General features: G+C 36.7%; 1 protein-coding gene across 2 annotated transcripts in view; it reads left to right on the forward strand.

The window, feature by feature from the left end:
- The window catches only part of LOC108715724 (beta-adrenergic receptor kinase 2), a 112,508-nt gene that overhangs the window by 35,846 nt on the left and 55,105 nt on the right, over positions 1–21,557 (forward strand). Inside the window, exons 1-2 of one of the 2 annotated variants that reach the window (XM_018261151.2) lie at positions 3,968–3,986; positions 4,713–4,789. In XM_018261151.2, the coding sequence (XP_018116640.1) occupies positions 4,726–4,789 (64 nt within the window). In that variant the 5' untranslated portion in view covers positions 3,968–3,986; positions 4,713–4,725. Of the gene's footprint in view, positions 1–3,967; positions 3,987–4,712; positions 4,790–21,557 lie in introns of those variants that run through there. The other variant, XM_018261141.2, reaches the window with a different exon arrangement.

A 21,557-nucleotide genomic window follows, 5' to 3' on the forward strand; every position in this document is an offset into this window, starting at 1 on the left:
TTCTCACTACCTTGAACAATCAGCCATGGTCACATACTTGCAGAATCCCTTGCAATTTGAGCACACTTGTTCAGTTGGATACTGTGAAGCAGCCTGAAACAGTAGTAATAAACATTGCTTCGCCCACTGCACAATCCTGCAGCAGAGCAATGGACTGTTAGTAGGATGTTAAGTTGCTCTTTAGCCTACTGTAGCTAGTGCAGTAAATAACATTGGCTTTTTATCTCTAGCCTGCCACATCCGTAAAATACAATACAATTTAGAAACAAGGCTTGTGTATCATTTTGTACTATATCCTATGTAAGATTCTTCAAAGGGATTCTGTCATGATTTTTATGGTTTACTTTTTATTTCTAAATTACACGGTTTACACTGCAAATAATTCACCCTGCCATTTTAAATTTTAAATGTATTTTGTTTTAGCTGTAATATTGGTGGGGATGGAGCCAGCACTTCAGAATGGAACGGCTTTGAGACAGATATTGTTTCTCCCCTAGGTGTGGTGCTACTCTCATGTCTACCACTAGGTGGTAGCTGAGGGCACCTGGGAAACTGACAATATGTCTAGCCCATGCCAAATTTCAGAATGACAAAAGACAGAACTATTAACTGACAGAACTATTAACTGATGCATTTTGAAGAAAAAAACATGTTTTCCCACAGCAGTTACTTGATAATCTTATTTGCTTGATAATCTTACCTCTAAATATTAATTTTTTTTCCGTTTCATATTTTTTTTCAAGTTTTAACTTAAGGAAAAAAAAGCTCTTACAGTTATGGGATCTGTTATCCAGAATGCTCGGGACCTCAGGTTTTCAGGATAACTGGTCTTCCAACAATTTGTATCTCCATACCTTAAGGCTGCTAAAATATCATTTAAAGAGATAAAATAACCTTTTTTATATCATAACATTGTCTTTGAATGCTATTTATAATTTTGCCATAAAAGTATTTGCCTGATGCTTTTACATTAAAGGGATCCTGTCATCGGGAAACATGTTTTTTTTCAAAACACATCAGTTAACAGTGCTACTCCAGCAGAATTCTGCACTGAAATCCATTTCTCAAAAGAGCAAACAGATTTTTTATATTCAATTTTGAAATCTGACATAGGGCTACACATTTTGTCAATTTCCCAGCTGCACCTGGTCATGTGACTTGTGCCTGCACTTTAGGAGAGAAATGCTTTCTGACAGGCTGCTGTTTTTCCTTCTCAATATAACTGAATGTGTCTCAGTGAGACATGGGTTTTTACTATTGAGTGTTATTCTTAGATCTACCAGGCAGCTGTTATCTTGTGTTAGGGAGCTGTTATCTGGTTACCTTCCTATTGTTCTTTTGTTTGGCTGCTGGGGGGGGGGAAAGGGAGGGGGTGATATCACTCCAACTTGCAGTACAGCAGAGCACAAGTCACATGACTTGGGGCATCTGGGAAATTGACAATATGTCTAGCCCCATGTCAGATTTCAAAATTGAATATAAAAAAATCTGTTTGCTCTTTTGAGAAATGGATTCAGTGCAGAATTCTTTTTTCTCATGACAGTATCCCTTTAACTTTCTTACCCCCATGTACCTCTATCAGGGGGCTGCCATATTTGTGGAGCAGTAGTCCGTTAGCATTAGAAACTCTAATTGACAGGTTAAGAAGGGACAGTCAGGTTAAGGAACTTAAATAATAATTAACTTTTAATAAATGAATACTGTAAAGTTGCTTAGAGATATGTTTTCTTTAATTAGGCAAATGTATATTTTGGAGTTAACTTGCCCTTTAAGTTTGTTTAATTTAACTTTTGGTCTACAAGTCCTTTTTCAGTAGCTTTGGCCGTATGCCAGTCCAGTGTTACACTACTTCTGTGGTTTGCCAACAGCTGCGTTGTAATATTTTTCTCCAGAGGAAATCATTTGAACAGCTACAAGTGATTATTTATATAGAAAGTGCAACCTTATCTATCTTTTCACACAAAAAAAGTATTCTTGAAGCCCTAAAAGGAGTAGAAAATGGAGTCTCGATAAACTGGATAGTTTTTTTTAAACTATGGATATGTTTTCCCAAAAGTGTCAACTTGAAGCATGAAAAATCCTAGCCCCCTTTAGGTACTTTCTACTCAAATACTTAGAAGACAGACTAGCTAATTGCTGACACCCCTAAACTGGCAACAAAACAAATACGTGTGTTGAAAAAAATTGTTAGTGGTAGAGCAGGGGCCTTATGACCATGATTGGTAAATCTTCCATTAACGGTAAAATATGGCGGCATAGCTTCTTGTGCAATATCATAAGCCACTTCTGCATTTTGCTTGTATTTGTATTGTATTTGAACATTGATTACAGAATAACCGCAACAAAACATAAGCTCGTACTAAGAATTTTAAAATAATTTCACACTTTGTTTCTACTAGTACTTCCAGGTTTCAGTGATTAACTGGTAGAATCAGAGGGTTCGTGAACACTACAGATACCTTGGACCAGATTGGGTAGATAACGGAGTTGCAGGATAGCGCAGTGCAATGTTCATTTTGTTTTGTTTCCCAGAACTAATAACAATAACATGTAGTACATGCACTTACCAGTAATTTGTGGGTAACCTTATTTTTAACATTTAAATGGGTGTTATACCTATTTAACGTGAGTTCAATGAATGGTGCCTGTGCTGAACATACTTTTTGACTAGTGTCTTAATTCAGAAAAATTAATGACTTTTGTTTATTGCTCTAGGGCAGGGGTCCCCAACCTTTTTTACTCGTGAGACACATTTAATTGTAAAAAGAGCTGGGGAGCAACACAAGCATGAGAAAGTCCATGGGGATGTCAAATAAGGGCTGTGATTGGCTATTTGGTAGCCCCTATGTGAACTGGCAGCCTATAGGAGACTCTGTTTGGCAGTACACCTGGTTTTTATACAATTAAAACTTGTCTCCAAGCCTGGAATTCAAAAATAAGCTCCTGCTTTGAGGTCACTGGGAGCAACATCCAAGGGGTTGGAGAGCAACATGTTGCTCGCGAGCTACTGGTTGGGGACCACTGCTCTAGGGCATAGGGCATAATGTGAATTTGGAAATACTTAACATTCTGGAAGTGCACAGATACCCTGTGAAACGTCTGTTTCCTTGCATGCTTTCTGCAAGCAATGAAGGAAGCATTGGGAAAATTGCAGCAAAAGAGTCGTGCATATAAACATGTTATCTTGCTTATTTGGACAAAACTATTCTTTTTATATATATATATATATATATATATATATATATATGTATTTACATATGTATATATATATATATATATATATATATATATATATATATATATATATATATATATATATATATATATATACATATATATATATATATATATATATATATATATATATATATATATATATATATATATATATATATATATATTATATATATATATATATATATATATATATATAAATATATATATTTTGTTATTATTTACTTGTGTACTGCCTGTTCTGGGGACTAACCATTATTCAGAGGATGCAGGAAGAAAGAGCAAATTAGCAAATGAAACATGTAGCAGTCTGTCTGTCCATCCATTTATGTACTTCTGGCTTATACAGATAAGATGGGAAACACTGTGAAGGCAAATTAACTGGCGAACAGGGGATTTTCTAAACTTCTGCAATATCCTTAAAGGAGAAGGAAAGTCTTTTTGGGCCTTGGGGCTGCCAAAAGTAAGGCACCTCCAAGCGATTGCATTTACTTACCTGACACCCCATCAGCAGAAAACTGCACCGGCCCGGAGCTCTTCCAGCAAACACCACTGAGAAATCCTCTTCCTGCTTCTTCTTTTTTCTTGAGTGAAAAGCTGACTTTAACAAAAAAACGGACTATTTTTATTCTACTGCGCAGGCATCTGCCATGGTAAATTTGAAAAATGAAGAAACAAAGAAGATGATCGCTCCGTGGTGCTTACTGGCAGAACCCCCGGGTCAGCGCAGTTTTCTGCTGATGGGGTGTCAGGTAATAAAATATAACTACTTAGGGGTACCTAACTTTTGGCACCCCCAAGTGTTTGGATTTTGGAATTATTTTACTGAAAACTTCTGTTTCTTTGAATCATTTTCAGGCTAATCTGCGATCTATTATGAGCTATTACTCAAGATTAAATACCGCTTTTGAAAGCAATTAGACACATTAAGTATAATTTAGGGAGCTTGTACTGCTTTGTTGGAAATGTGAGCAACCATTTCAGATTTATGGTGTTTGGTGTATTATGTTACAAACCTAAAGTAATTTTTGTTATTATGTTAACCAGTGTATGTGGAGGGATGATTCAATGTATATTTTGTTATTATTTTGAGCACTATAGGAGCACTCCATAACTACTTCTTCTATCATAATTTCATATTTATGATGGTTGAAAGAGCATAGCTTGTAACTAGAAAAAGAGAGGGAAACATTTCCTATACAATGGAACTTCCATTTGGAGCGAGTGTAAATTCTAATTCATTTGAAATAACCCAGCAATTATTGTCTGTTGCCCCATCTCACTAGCAGTGGTTTAAGGTTATCCTCCCCCCCCCCGTTACCTTTCCAACATAAACCTCCTGACCACCAGTTACTAAATTAGGAGATTGGAAAGGGAAAAATCATAATAGCCAAGAGTGATTGGTATTGTAAGAATTTCTATTCATTCTACATCTTTAATTCTTTTTCCTTTTTTTTTTTTTTTTTTTTTTTTTGTAGTATCCGAAGTGTTATGCAGAAGTACCTTGAGGAGAGAGGTGAACTTACCTTTGACAAGATATTTAACCAGAAGATTGGTGAGTTTCTTTTATTATGAGACTTTTTTTTTATCCTAGCACTTTATTAGGTAATGGTAATGTGTTTCAAACTATCGCAACCTCTTTCAATTTATAGCCTCATTTAATTCTTTTTATTACATTCCCTAGGATATTTCCTTGTTGTTTAGACCTTCTTTGGGTTTTGGTATGATTCATAGTCAGCAAATCAAACAATGACTCTTCATTCTTGCCTTGAGAGTTCTTGGAATTTAAACACTGTGACATTTTTAGTAGCACTGGAAAATTCTTTGGCTTAACTGGAGTTTTCTTATGTACACTGACAAGAGAAATAAAATCTGGCTTTGTTTGTTCTTCTTAATATTGGTTACTGAAGCCACAAGGAAGGTCATATGTTTGTAGTGTAATGGGATGAGAGCCATCAAGCTGAGGGCTGTAATGGTATAATGTACTATAAACATACTCTTTTATATTGGGTTATTTTAATACAAGGTATGTGAAACAGAGGGTTAAATCCACAGAAATGCAGTGAGGGGAACAATATTCCCAAAATTGGATGGGTGGATACATTCACACTGGATAAGGATTATAGTAATATCTTAAGCAATTCACAAACCTTTCACCTTCCTAGAGCTTATTATAAACGCCTATTGCGTTTGCAGTGACTGCATGCAGATACGTGTGTGCTTATCTCCACATATTTAACGGGAGTTTAAAATAAAACTGACAAAAATGTGATTAATAAAATAGCCAGAACAAATAACTTTTATTTATTCAAAATTCTCTAGAAGAGATAATACAGAGTAGAGGGCAAAGATGTTATTGTTGGGCCTTCACTGCCCTGTGGTTTTTCAACCTGGCATTTTTTTTCCCAGCAGATTTTTTTTCTCCTCGGGAGAGCACTGACTGCCCCAAAATATTTGGATTTGAAAAACCCTTATGTATGTGAATGTTGTCAATATAATATGACAGGCAGCGAAGAAATGATTTGCTGTCACTGCAGTAGACATGATGCCCAGGTGTGCCATCCTGGACCGACAGCAGTGAGAGCAGATAAATGAGAAAATGGTGATGCCACAAGAGAAAACACAAATAAATGAAAAAAGTCCTGCCATAGAGCTTTTCTAGTTGGTTAAATGGGAACTATCGCAAAAATTAAAATTTAATATAATCTTCATTGTACTGAAATAAGAAAATTTCTAAATATAATCAAGTTTATGTTAACTATTCTTCTCTCCGCATCTTTCTCCTCGTTCTGTCTTCATTCAGGAGCTGAGTGTCAGATGAATGATCCAATATATCTTATAGGGGCTCCTTTTGCCTAGAAGATGTATTAGAGCTCACTTTATTAAAATCACCAGACATCATGTCTCTCTACATGCAGAATTTTTTTAATTGATTATATTTAGAAAATGTCTTATTTCAGTATGCTGAAGCTCATATTAAAAAACATTTTTGCGATAGTTCCGCTTTAAAACAATGGGTCTGTCATATCTCAGGAATGTTTCTGTCAAAAGTTCTACTAGATTAAGGCTATGCTGATGGCCCCCTGTAAAAACTCTAACCATAATTTTAAAACATGTCACAAATATCTATCAATCGCTATTATCAGATTTCTTTTTCTATCATGAACTTTTGTTTTGGCCAAGATGGTGGTTTCCTTGATAGGTATCTGGTTGATACCTGGCCAGATATATCTTGGACTGTCTGGATGATATTGGTTCATTGCATTTAGTTCCCTGTTAAAGGAAAACTATACCCCCAAACAATGTAGGTCTCTATAAAAAGATATTGCATAAAACAGCTCATATGTAAAATCCTGCTTCATGTAAATAAACCATTTTCATAATAATATACTTTTCTAGTAGTATGTGCCATTGGGTAATCATAAATAGAAAATTGCCATTTTAAAAAATAAGGGCCGCCCCCTGGGATCGTAGAATTCACTGTACTCACAAACTTACCAACAAACTATACTTGTTAGGTCACATGAGCCAATTAACAGACAGAGTTGTGTCTTTTGCTTACACACTTCTTCCTGTTACAGTTAGAGTTGAAGTATTTCTGGTCAGGTGATCTCTGAGACAGCACACAGACCATCACAAAATGGTGGCTCAAGGCAAAAGATTTAAAAGGGCAATATTTACTTAAATATATATTCCAGTTTGGTGAGATTCTTTAATATGCCACTTAATATGATATGAACTATCTGTTGCTTAAGTGTTCATTTTGGGGGTATAGTTTTCCTTTAAGAATCTCTGCTTGCCAGGATAGTGGGGAAGTGCCCCCTCAGCTGCCATGTGTGCCCAGTCTTGATGGAAGTGGTAAACTTTAGTAGCTGTTATTATACACAGTGCTGAGTTGAACTCATTAACTAATTTAACTAATTAACTAACTTAATTTAATTTGCATAGTGCTGCTATAATGCATTGTTTCTCAATGTGGACAGCTGTAATCACTACCAGAATGGCACACCTCCATGATTGTTTCATAAAAACACAGATATCTGTGTTTTGAGGCAAAATCATGCAGGTATAATATACTTTAAACAACTGCAAAGCTACGCTAAAGGCAGTGGTTTTTATGACATTTCTGAAAATATTGCTTAAAAATATTGCAATTGAAAACTATTTATTGATGCCAAGTGTCTACTGAACAGTTTGATGCCCAATAAACATAGATATACCATGTGTGGACCCCAAATGAAAAAAGTGCATATGAATTTTCTCGGCTGTCTTTTTGCCTACTATAAACAAAGCCCCAGACTCTGTATTATGTGCCAGAAGACCCACTAAAAGTACAAAGAGCCCCCCAAAACCATATATTTTTGAAAAGTACACATTCTGATGAATCCAAAATAGGTAATTATATTTTTCTACACCAAACTACCATAGTGTAAAGCTGCACTAAAGACAACGGTTTTTATGACATTTCTGAAAATGCAATTTGCCATAGTTATCTCATCCAATTTCTTATATACAATTAGAAAACACCCTAAATATTGATGCCAATGGTCTACTGAACAGTTTGATGCCCAACATGCATACATATACCAAACATGCATACATATACCAATGTGCGGACCCCAAATGCATATGAATTTTCTCGGCTGTCTTTTCACCTTCTGTGAACAGAGCCCCTGACTCCGTATTCTGTGCCAGAAGAGCCCCCCAAAACCATATATTTCTGGAAAGTACACATTCTGGCTAGTCCAAAATAGGTAATTGTGTCTTTCTACGCCAAACTACCGTACTGCTAAGCTAAAGACAGCGTTTTTTATGACATTTCTGAAAATGGCCTAAAAATATTGCAGTTGATCAAATTTATCTCACCCAATTTCTTACCATTACCATTCTTACCATATTTTCCTGTTATTCTGTATAAATATTTTGTTTTCCATTTAGTAAGAGCACGCATGTTTTTAACAGTTGTACAATTATCTTGAAATAGATTGAAAAAATTGTTGCTGGCGATGTTTTCTGTAGTATTGGTCACCTCTTATACTCTTCCAGTTCCCCAGACACAATTTTTTCCCATGATACTCCACTATTTACAAGCTTCACATTTCCAGAACTTAAAATCATAAACATATTCTGAGGAAAAAAAAGCTAATATGTGCATGATCCACGCTTTTTGGTTCTACGAAAAAAGTGTGTGCTGAATGAAGGCAGATGTGGGATAATGGCAAATTTGGGATAATGGCAAATTTACAGGCTCCATTTTTGTTCCCAGGGACATTCCTAAAAAACTTTATGCACTTTTTTTTTAAATTAAACAACAAATTGCATCTTCATGTAAGGAGGTCTTATTTGCACTAGAGCATTTTAGCTGCTATTTATATTCAGCTTCCTGGGTGATTGCATCAGGCATTCAACTGGTAGTCAGTAGTAGTTTGCCGTACTGTGGATCCTGGAAACTTTCTCTTTGCCCCACCATAATATATACCTTTATGATAGCAGTTAAACCTATTTGAAAATAGAGGAGAGACCCTAAGGTGTGAGTGCATGTTTGTGATAAGGTGCACAAGATTTGGGCTATACCCGATTATAATAACAAAGCTACTGTTCAGTGCTGTATCTCCTTCCAAGATAATTAATGACTTTTTATGGTTATGTGTTTTGGAAATATTTATTTTTAATCTAAATCATATACACAGAAAAAAAAAAAATTCATCTGGTAGTGCACTTAAGCAAACTTTGTGTAAATCTTGATGGGCGGTATTCTAATTTATGACAGATCAGCCTTCAGATATGAAATGGATGTCTTTTGGAATCTATTATTTTTTGGAATCCATTTTTGCACGTGTTTCACTGAGACACAGACTTTCCAGAAGACATATCACTTTTTGACATTTCAGCAGAACACATTTTTTCAGGACCCTAAAAGGGAACTTGCTACTAAAACCACTGTTATCTTGTTATGGCCTGGTTTGCATCACCCTTAGACTTGTGACAAAGATGCTGAGGTAGATCCAGTGCTCCCTCTGTTGACCTTGAAATGATGAACATGCATTATATGACTCATATAACTCCCAAAAATGTACTGCTGAATTAAAGTTGTTTTATATTGATTCTGGATATGCATTTACCCAGTAGATTGTAAATGTAATTATTTGACTGTACATTCTACACAACAATAGTTTTGTACATTCTACACAACAATGGTTTGTTTCTATTGCACAAGAAGGCAGATTAGTACCGAGATCGATTTACTAAATTGATGTACTGTACAATGTTACATTTATTTCAGATATCTCGGAACCAGCCCAAGGGCTCCAGTCAGGGGCTGGCTTTGTGACCTAGTAGGTCAATGAGGAAAAAAAACTTTGTGCCCACCATTAAACAATTTTAAGTTAGTAGACTGAGGCACATAATATGTGGTGATCATTGCTGTGCTCTCCGTTAAAACACAGCAGTAAAAACACCCATCATTTAAATCCCATTTAATTGATTTGTATTCAGAATATAGGAAGTCGCTGCTGGCAGGCAAGGATTTTTTTGGGTGTTGGCAATCTCATTGACACCACAATCGCTGTAAGGGCAATGGTACACTTAAAAAAGCTTAAGGAACTCTTCTCTCCCCCTGCAGATTTCAGTGAGGCAGAGAGCAGAGAATCAGCTTCCTCTATCTGTACTTTTTAAAGTACATCTTCCACCTGCGTGTGACTACGCAGAGCAGAGCGGGGATTGACCTAAAAATGTGAAAGGTATTTTTTCAGACCAATCCCTGCTCTGCTGTGCTCTTTGTAGCCTATCACAGGTGTAAACTGTACTTTTAAAGGAGAACTAAAGTTTAACTAAAGAAGTAGCTAGAAATGCTGAACATTATGTTTTGGGTTTTTATACCAACCTAAAGCAACCACAGCCTTTTAGCAGGGAATATTTGGGCCTCCAAATATGCCCCAGTAGCTCCCCATATTCTTTTCTGCTGATTCACTGCACGTGCCTGTGCTGCTGTCACGTACTGAGCTTAGGGACTGACGTAAAATATACAGTACACATATAATAGAAATGTCACAATACAAGACTGATTAGTAATAAATACAGATAATTACTACATTGCAGTAGAGAAACCAGTGCAATTATCATCAGAATTTAATAATCAGTCTTGTAACATCAGTTTATATTACAGACAAACCTCATTTTCTGCTAGATAATTTGCGACAATCCACAAGCTTAGCTTCTCAACAGCTGCTCAGTGCCCACTGAGCATGTGAGTTTTGCCTACACTTTCCAAAATGGCGACCCCCTGTGACAAGTTTGAAGGCCTGGATTATTGCTGCTATTGACAAGCTGAAACTTTACTCGGGTGCAATAAGTTCTGCGTATAGAATATGGCATTTTTAGGCACATTCATTTTTAGAGTTTACTTATCCTTTAAATCCACATAGAAGAAGCCTCAGATTTGAGCTCATCCGCTGCTTTCTGCCTCAATAAAATCCTTAAGTTCCTTACCCTCAGGGGCACTGCTGCCATAGGATGAATTGAAAAACTCGCCTCAGGCGGCAGAGCCCAAGTGAGTTACCAGGGGTGCAAGAAAGCATAATTGTTCTCTCTGCACTAGTGATACCAGCCCTCTGGATCCCCTCCGATCAAGTAAGTCATGTAAGATGGGGCGGCATTGCAGGAGCCGTTTCTGGTGATTTCAGACCAAGAATCTCCGCTGCTTACTCTTGCCCTTCCTTGATGGACTTTTACCCAACTAGTTGTTGATTTTAGAGAAAAAATTGTGTGGGATTTCTTGTTCAGTGGCTCGCCCACTTTCTTCTCCCCTTTGGTATTATTGTGTACTGATTGCAACTGAACTTTTTACCAACAAAAAGTAGATGGGCAAATTCTGACGTGTGCTGTTACTACTGAGAGTCTATGGTAGCAATCCAGATGCAAGCCTTTACATGAAAACATCTTTAAATTGCCATGTAGATATTTGGTTGTTTAGATATTGTTTCAGTTTGTTCATTTACATGAATCGTCATTATGCAGTGAACCGAAAGATTGTGCATTTAGCTGGCCATGCACAGGCTTATCTGGGCCCAATTTGGCAACCCATATGCTGGGCCAAATGATTGTATCATACATAGGGAGCCTACAGAGAACTGTCTGACAAGGACTATATCTATGTGACGATGTGCTCAGGATTGTCAAACCTGTTGTCTTGAACCTACAGGAGGAAGGAAGTAAGTATTAGTATTTTCACAGAACAGCAGCCATAAACAGACTCACCAAGCATTGGTTCAGAAGCACAGTCTTAAACCTATAGGGAGAGGTAGTAGTATTCATATTTTCATGGAACAGCAGCCAAAACAGACTCACCAAGCATTGGTTCCCGAAGCATAGTCTTAAACCTATAGGAAGAGGTAGTAGTATTAGTATTTTCATAGAACTGCAGCCAAAAACAGACTCTCAAAGCATTGGTTCAGAAGCATAGTTTTAAACCTATAGGAAGAGGTAGTAGTACAGGTATAGGATCCCTTATCTGGAAACCCGATATCCAGAAAGCTCCGAATTACAGAATAGCTGTCTCCCATAGACTCCATTTTATCCAAATAATCCAAATTTTTTAAAATGATTTCCTTTTTCTCTGTAGTAATAAAACCGTAGCTTGTACTTGATCCCAACTAAGATATAATTAATCCTTATTGGAAGAAAAAGAAGCCTATTGGTTTTATTTAATGTTTAAATTAATTTCTAGTAAATTTAAGGCATGAAGACCCAAATTACAGTAAGATCTGTTATCCGGAAAACCCCAGGTCCCAAGCATTCTGGATAACAGATCCCATACCTGTATTAGTATTTTCATAGAACAGCAGCCAAACACAGACTCACCAAGCATTGGTTCAGAAGCATAGTCTTAAACCTATAGGGAGAGGTATTAGTATTTTCAAAGAACAGCAGCCAAAAACAGACTCTCAAAACATTGGTTCAGAAGCATAGTTTTAAACATATAGGAAGAGGTAGTAGTATTAGTATTTTCATAGAACACCAGCCAAAAACAGACTCACCAAGCATTGGTTCAGAAGCACAGACTTTTACCTACAGGAAGTATTGCATCTTTTCATAGAACGGTAGCCAAAATATTAAATCCAAATGCACCACTATCAGATCAGTTGTATGTTTCCATAATCCTGGACACTTCACCTTCACTCCTGTGTTATAGTTATAAGGCTGTGATTAAGTTCCTAATCTGCCATGCGGAGCTGCTTGGGTCTGGGACATGCCAGTGGTACAACAATAAAGCTTACTATTTGTATTAGAGTGTTGGCTGCTTCTCTGTGTAAACAAAATGTTGCCAACAGGAATCCAAATCAAGTATCTTTAAGTGAGTCTAGTACATGTATTTATGCATTTAATATTTTTTCTGATGCCTCTAGAATAAAACCAGATGATTTTCTAAACATTGACTAATAGATCCTATTTGTTTTATTACTGCCATAGGTTGTTTAGCTATTTTTCTGTGTCTTCTGTTTGGATATATGCTCCTGTTTTTAATTTTCTGTCTGAAATGCTTACACAGAGAAACACTGGATAAATGTGTAAAGAGCTTCAAGACTTTATTATTTAACTTATATTTAGCCATAAATGTACTTTAAAGAGTGTCCCTAAGGGAGAAGTATTCTAAGAATCTGCACTTGGGAAAATGTGAAGAGTTTTTGTTGTGTGCAATTCACTGGCAGCCATTTGTACTCAAATGCATTAAACATTATTAAGCATTTCACTGAGCTGTTTCTGAGATTTAGAGTGGAAGGGGCTTGAATATATTTCAGAATGTTCAGAACTAGACCTTTACTAAGTACAGAAAGATGGTTTCCTCCAATAGTGGGGAAAACATTTCGGCAGGTTAATGGGCTTCTAATAAAAGTGACCATAGAGTTTTTTTACATGTCTGTGGTATAGAAAATAAAACTGCATTAGCTCAGAGGCAAGGGCTTAGAAGTGACTGAATATTCAGGGATTGATTTACTCCTGCAGTAACCTATACTATCCAACTTGATCTCTGCTTTCACTTCCTTGAAGACATATCAACTACTGAATTGTTGCTGTTGTTGCTGGTACACATTAGCATTAGTAAACTAGTGATTTGTAATATGTTTGTGTTGCATAAATAAAGATTAAACTGACAAACAAACTTTTATACAGTAATACACATAGGGTTGCCAAAAAAATTACTGACCATTGTATATTATTTTTATTTTGTCCTCTATTAAAATCTTTGGCATCAAGATAGGATTTCTCATGTTACAAGTGCAAAACCAGTTCTTGTGCTACCGTGGGCTTACATTTTTTTTATGCTTCTTTACAAATTATATTTTGTAATTTATATATTAATGTATTTATAGTAACACATAGGCAAATGTTCTGAATTTTAGATTAAAATTTCTATTTAGCAGAGTCTTCCTTACCACCCGCATGCCTTCTGCAAGGGAGAAGTCTCTGTGATCCTTGCTTGTTTACTTTGGGAAAATGATTGGCCTTTAGTAAACAGGAATACTGACAGTCTTCTCATCACGTGATGGAGCTCTTTATAGCAGAGTGCAGTGTAAGTAGTGACCATGCGAATAATTCTGTTGTTAGATGGTAAGGCAATCTATGTGCCTTCTTCTGTGACTATTGTTTATTTTCCCTTATGTAGCGCCTGCATGTTTGCCCAAAGTATTTACAGAGTTTGTTCATGTTCGTCTCTGCCCCATAAGGGTCTACAATCCCTATTACATTTACAATTTAAATTCACAATTTTATCAGCAGCCAATTATGCTGCGGGGGTGGGTGGAGAGAAAATCAGAGCACCTAAAAGAAACACATACAGACTTGGGGAACAAATTAAAAACTTTATTATTCTTTATTTTATTATTTATATCTCCATCTATAATCAAGGAAATGAGCATTGTATAGACATTTGCCAATTGTTGGGCGAGCATAAGGATCAAGTGACACCTGGACCCACTGGGAGTTTTCTTGCTGCCATGGTGGTCCAGTCCAAAATTAGGTATGTTTCTTCCCACAGATAATACATTTTGCATGGGCTTCTTTGACTTATGGAGGGAAGTTGCACCTGAGCCAACACGGGATTGCAGATCTTTTGGCCAGGCTTACTGTCAGGCAAGGACTGCATGAGTGCGTTGATGTATTCTTTGCCCATTTGGTCTCCGTTGGCCCTCTCGTATGATCAGGCGCATTTCTACACCACCTGCTGTCCTGAGGTGGCCTTTCCTTTGATACCCCCCCCCAGATAGTTGCACTAGAAGAGTTGAAATTCTGATTCAAAAATCTGAATTTTGGCTCTTAAAGTTACCAGGAGCAACTTTTTGCTGCCCCAGGTAATTTGAGGGCTGCTGACCCCTGAGGTGATTCTCAAATTGTTTCATGGTAGCAGCCCGTCTGCTTATGATCAGCCTGATTTGCCCCATCTGGCATAGATCCACTTGTTTGACAAGAGTGGATCTTGAGGTGTAGGGCCAACTTAAAGTTTTATTATATATATATATATATATATATATATATATATATATAGATATATATATATAGATATATATATAGATATATATATAGATATATATATAGATATATATATAGATATATATATAGATATATATATAGATATATATATAGATATATATATAGATATATATATAGATATATATATAGATATATATATAGATATATATATAGATATATATATAGATATATATATAGATATATATATAGATATATATAGATATATATATATATATATAGATATATTTATATATATATATAAGTACCTTTTGTTTGGATGCATACATTTTTCTTAAGGTGGGAAAACTTAATACCAGTAGTTTTTAGGCTGCAGGCCGAGAATCAGTCCCTACTCTACTTTTTTCACTTACCTTTCCTGCCCCGGAAAAATTGTGTCCGAGCAGGCAGATACAGCAGATTTCAGCACCAAATGCAATTTCTTGCGTTTCGCCACCAAAATCAACATCTCTGCCTGCACCTGGGCCAAGGGTAATGTATCCGGCTGCAAGCAAATCAGACAGCTTAGGAACGACTTCTTTGCCTGTGTTTCTCTGCAGGCTAAGATCTGCTACATCTGGAACTGGCCTTAAAATTCTATGTTCAAAAAATGCTTTGTAGACCTGTCAGATTATGAACTGGTTAAGAAACTGAGCATATCTTTTACACACATGTATGTTAAGCAAACAACCAGAAAATGAAAAGAAATCCTTCTCCTCCTGTATGGATTGTAACAGTTAAATATAACTTCTGAGAAATCCTGCTCCTAAGGCAACAGGAGGGAGATGTGTGTTTGTGTGAAATGTGGCAGATGGGATCAAGAATGCAGCACTTTGAACATAAAGCTGCTATCCTCTAAACGTGTGCTTGACGTCACCCTTCTTTTCCTGTGTTAAGATGTTCATGGGTCTTTAGCTTGACTGGGTTCTGCTTTTGGTTAGACTAAGCCTGACAGGAGCAACTGCATCTCTTATATAGCAAGTGGCTTCCCAACTACATCCTTGTAAGGATATCAATTTATAGAAGATTCCTCGTGTCATGGTCTGTACTAGTGAATTCATATGATTGCAGTCTCATGCAGTTTTCTAAATGTTAAACCACAAATTTTATGAGATGTATGAGTCTTTAATTCTCTCTCACAACTATCTTATAGTGGCCAGCATCTTATGTTTTAGGTAAAGGGAGTTGTTCACCTTCTAACACTTTAGATTTTAACAATTTATTCTCAGATCGTTCACCAGAAAGACTTTTTTCAGTTACTTTGACCTATTTGTGACTGTTTTTCTGATATTAAAGTTTGTTTCATATTTCACTCTCTTTCTAAAACAGCTTTGGGGGGGATCACCAAATCTGTAAATGATTCTAAATTGATACCTTTCTTATCGTTGGCCCTGCTGAGCAGAATCTGTTACAATTTGTTACATGATTGATACATTTCTCGGCAACATCTGTGGAATTTTAGCAACTATTATATCAATTTTAATAGTTTGGACGCTGCACCTAGATTACTGAACTGCCAGACTGCAGATGCAGGAACATTAAACTTAAAACTTCTTCAAATTTGGAAAACCATTCATAAATAAAAAAAAAAATGGAAAGAAAATGAAAACCTCTATTTCTCAAGAACAATGTGAAATTAATGGAACTAAGGGGCATTTTTTTTTTTGGTCAAAGCTCTCAAATTCCGATTGTGAATTATCCAAACTCTATTTGAGTTTTAAAGTGGACCTGTTACCCAGACACAAAAATCTGTATAATAAAAGTCCTTTTCAAACTAAACATGAAATCCAATTTCTATTTTTTATTAAAGCATTCATAGCTGTTATAAGCTCATTTAAAAATCTCAGCTGTCAATCAAATATTGTCTGCCACTCCTCTATGCCAGTGGCATAGAGGCGGGGCAGACAATTACTTTCACTTCCCATTCAGCACTTCCTAGATGTCACTGCTCTCCCCACATTCCCCCGTTCTCTTTACCATTTAATTGTATAACCAAGGCATCGGGATGGACATCGGGTCCCCTATTCTGGTGCACAAACAAGATTTTGAGATGATACAAGGCTTGTCTTAATAACAGTGTCCACAAAATGGCTGCTGCCTGCTTGCTATAATTTTGAAATCCCAGACTGAAGGAAGCAAGATTCAAATAATTTATATAGTGTAATTAAAGTTCATTTTGCTTGATGTGATGTGATAAAATAGGATTTTGAATATTTTTTTTGGGCGACGGGTCCCCTTTAATTAGAATTCAGATTTCCAGATTTATCATAATCTGGCCCTTTAAGAACTCAAATTGAACTATTGGCCACCTTAAACCTGCCGAATTGCTGTATAAGTCAATGGGAGAAGTCCAGGGATCAATTTGGTGATTTTTGAAGCCTTCCTGACATTTAGATTTATCAAAGGTCGAAGTGAATTTTCAAAGTAAAAAACGTTGAATTTCGAAGTAATTTTAGGGTACTTCGACTAGGGAATAGTCCAACTTCGAAATTCGAATATTGAAATTTATCATGTACTGTCTCTTTAAAAATTCGACTTCGTAAATTCGCCACCTAAAAGCTTCCGAAGTTCTGTTTTAGCCTATTGGGGACCTCCTAGAACCTATATGGAGGCAATTGGTGGAGTCTGAGCGATTGAAGGGGGGGGGGGACTTCGAATCAAAGTAGATCGAAGGCGCTATTCCTTCGATCATACGATTCGAATACGGACCACTTTGACCCCCAAAAACCTTCGACCTCTATTCGGTTGGTCTTTTTGAATTCGAAGTTCGAAGTTTTTGGGTTTTTTTTAAAACTCTTTATTTATGTGAAGTTTTTACAAGTTATTGCATAATATCACATTTCAGACTCATTATTTCACATCTTGTTAGATGGCCTAGTGGTGTGGCTACACTATTGTACCGGTAGGTCCTATGGAATAGTGCCCATGAGTGCATACCATGTAATATGTAATCTTTGGAATCGGTTACGAAAATGAGTCATACATAGTAAATTAGTGCTTAATATAAAAATTAAATTAAACTGTAAACCATTTGAGCCCGGGAGAATTGTAAGTGAGGACCTTATGTATTCTTAGAGGGGGGAGGGGGTTTATTCCCTCAAATGTCATTTTGCTTCTGAGAGAGTAGACAACTGTGGGTTAAAAGGAAGTTAGTTGGATGTAGGCTGTAGCAAGTCCCATTGTGACCATACTTAATAAAAGTGCATCAATTGGGATGGATGTAGTGCTGCCAAATACTCCATTCGTCTAATATCTTGGATGGCTACTTTCAGCTCGTTATCCGTGGGAGGCCCTGGTTTCTTCCAGTTTCGAGCTATTAGACATTTAGCTGCAGTTAGTATGAGGTTGGCCTGTTTCTGTACATGTTTCTTAAGTCTGGGAAATGGTTTCCCTAAGAGGAACGTTTGTGGATCCAAATGAATGGGTTGTCCCAGTAGGGGTTCTAGTAAATCCAGAACTCCTTTCCAATAAACCTCTAAAATGGGGCACGTCCAGAATATGTGGTATAGTGTGCCTTCCTCACCACATTGTCTCCAGCATGATGCTGTAGTAGCTGGGTCTATAGAGTGTATTTTGGCAGGTGTCATATACCAATGTGTGAGGATTTTATAGTTAACCTCCTGAGGTTTTCCCATATTGTAGTCCAGTCATGTAGGGAGAGCTCCTCTCCTAAGGACTGTTCCCATGATAATATATATCTTTGTTTCACAAATGAAATTTCCGTGTCCATCGTAAGAATTCCATAGATATCTGTCTATGGGATCTAGTAGCCATAATAGCGTCCAGTAGAGTATGGTTTATAGGTAGTTGGGAGCCGATCATCTTCAAGGCGCAATGTCGTATCTGAAGATGTTGATAGAAAATTGTATTGGGTAGATCATCATACTTAGCTCGTAATTCCTGAAAGGTATGGATTCTGCGAGTCAATGGGTTCTAGAAGTCTCTCAACTGCGTTACCCTAATTTCATCCAGGGTTGGGCCAATGTGATGGACAGGCCTGGAACAAGGTCAGGATTGCCAAAGATAGGGATTAGTCTGTGGGGGCTTTTAACAATATTGTAGCGTGTCGAGGAGAAGTTCCATATGGCCAAAGTCAATTTCACAGAATTCAGTGTGATGTCTTTCAAAGGAATCAGTTTGTTTGTATCCCACAGTAAAAAGGCTATAGTATATGGAAACATCGCATCATTTTCAATTGTGACCCATTTACCACAGTATGATTTGTCAGACCAGGTCCTGCTTGTCGCAGTTGTGCTGCTAGAAAATATTTGTTAATGTCTGGGGTACCCAGTCCTCCCCATTTAGTTGGCGTTATCAGTACCTTCCTAGCTATCCTATGTGACTTGGAAGCCCAAATGAATTTAGTAAGTCTAGTCTGCAAAACCTTCATAACTTTATTAGGTATACGAATAGGGAGTGTTTCAAAATAGTATAATAGTCTAGGGAGGGATACCATTTTGATCGTGGTCATCCTACCAAACCAGGAGAGCTTATGAGAGTTCCACTTTTCTAGGTCTCGATATAGTTGTGAGAGAAGGGGGGTGTAGTTTTCTTGTTGCATAAGTAGGAGTAATCCTGACACCTAAGTATTTGATATAATCAGATTTCCATTTATAGTCAAAGTTTAATTTTAGGATTTTGGTTTTAGTATGTGGTATGTTTATTGGGAGTGCCTCAGATTTATCCTGATTTATCTTATGATTGGAGAGCTTACTGTATGTGTCCAATAAAGTGTGTAGATTTGGAAGAGATGTCCGAAGTTTTTTTAACGTCGAACTTCGACCCTTGATAAATATGCCCCTTAGTTTTGTTCTAATTGGAATTGAGTTTTTCAGATTCGAAATTAATTCGAATAGAGTTTTTGGGTTACTTCAATTAGTCCGAGCTGGGAAGATTTGATTTTAGTAATAAATTACAATTGGTCGAATTTAGAATTTATGGGAGTTTAAGGGAGTTTTAAAAAAACTCACATGAATTAAAAGAATTATCAGCAATAAAACTATAATGCAAGAGACTGGAATAAACTGGCTTCATTATGCACATAGTTCTACCAAACAGCTGTACTATCCAAATTTCACAACATACATTTTGTTCTGGTTAAGGCCACATTAATAATTTAGTCAATAAATGGTTGAATGGAGTTAGAAAGCAATCCGTTAAGCACATTAAGCAAAGGATGTCCATCAGTGGTGTCCCAAAACCAGGCCACATTCACAGGAGCTTCTTTTACCCTGATTTGGGAGCTTTTCTCATGTAATTTACCATCTGAGGTCTATGATTAACACTAGTGCTTTCATGTATCCCGTGAAATATTGCCAGTTGCATCATCATATGGTTCTTTGCTTTATTAATAATTTATTATTTGCATGTGCATTCATTTACAGAAGATCATTTGTTTGGTTACAGATTATTGATAAAGTTAATACGACATGGTTGCAATGGTGACATAGTAACTTTGTGATTATTGTTCCTGAATTCATATGCACAAAACATGGTGATTGCACCTTTCATGTTGTGAATGATCTCTTATATATACAACCACTTTTCTTTTGGTTTCTATTGGATATTGCCCAGGTGCAAATTTCCCCCCCCCCTTTTATAAACAAGCCAAATATGATTTAATGGGGCTATCAATTTTTGTAAGATTTATTGGCATTATCTTATTTGGATTTCTCACAATTGCATTGCACTGACACTGCGCTGGTGTGAAATTAGAAACTGCCTGAATTTGTTCTAGCTGAATCTTCAGAAGCCCATTTTTGGGTAAATCTGCAATGACTTATGTGAGCCAGCATTTAAACTAAAGTATAAGTGATATACTCTTAACCTGTCCCCTAATGCCTTTTCTCATAATTATTACACGCTGTCCTTTTCTGTGGTTTTATTGACTGTGTTAGGGCATTAGTTAAGTGTTCTTTACCCCATTTTCCTTGGTTGACTGACTTTTAAGCCTTTTTTAAAATGGAACTATCGCAAAAATGAAAATGTAGTATAAGCTCCCTCATACTTTCTAAATACAATCAATTAAAAATTATTAAAAAACTGAAAATTGAATATAAGCTTCCTCTAACTAAGAAACTTTTTAAATACAATCGATTAAAATTCTGCATAGTTTCTGAAATAATCAAGCTCATCTTCACAATTCCTATCTCAGCATCTGTTTATCTTCCTTCCTTCTGTCTTCATGCAGCAGTTGGGTGTCAGATGAATGATCCAATATATCTTATAGGGGGGGTTGCTCCCTTTCCTAGCAGTTGTCTTAAGCCATAGATGCAAACATCTGATCGGATGAATCAAGGATTCGTACAATTTTTGAACCGTGTGTGGAGAGTCCCGTCATTTTTCATCCGGCGCAGATCGGTCGTTTGTTTGATCAGACAGGTTAAAAGATTTCTATCGGCTGCCGATAATATCTCTGCATGTATTGCCGATCGTACGATTTTCAGAGGGAGACTGTCACTAGCTTTGGTTGGATATAACTTTCGTACAATTGCTGTCAGGGGCGGCTGATCTTTTCTTTTGTACTTAATTTGATCGGAATGTCAGGTCGGGAGATAGTACGATGATTCGTACGATCGGATCTTTGCGTCTATGGCCAGCTTTAGAGCTCACTCAAATAACTGATTCCAGTATAAACAAAATCTAAGAAAGTAACTGCCTTTTGCACAAATCCTGCATGTAGAGAGACAGGATATCTGGTGATTTTAATAGAGTGAGCTCTAATACAAAAAGGAGCCCCCGCTATAAGACATATTGGATCATTCTTCTGACACCCAACTCTGAGTAAAGAAAGAATGAGG

Source organism: Xenopus laevis, chromosome 1L (genome assembly GCF_017654675.1).
Source record: "Xenopus laevis strain J_2021 chromosome 1L, Xenopus_laevis_v10.1, whole genome shotgun sequence".
In the NCBI taxonomy this organism is placed as follows: Eukaryota; Metazoa; Chordata; class Amphibia; order Anura; family Pipidae; genus Xenopus; species Xenopus laevis.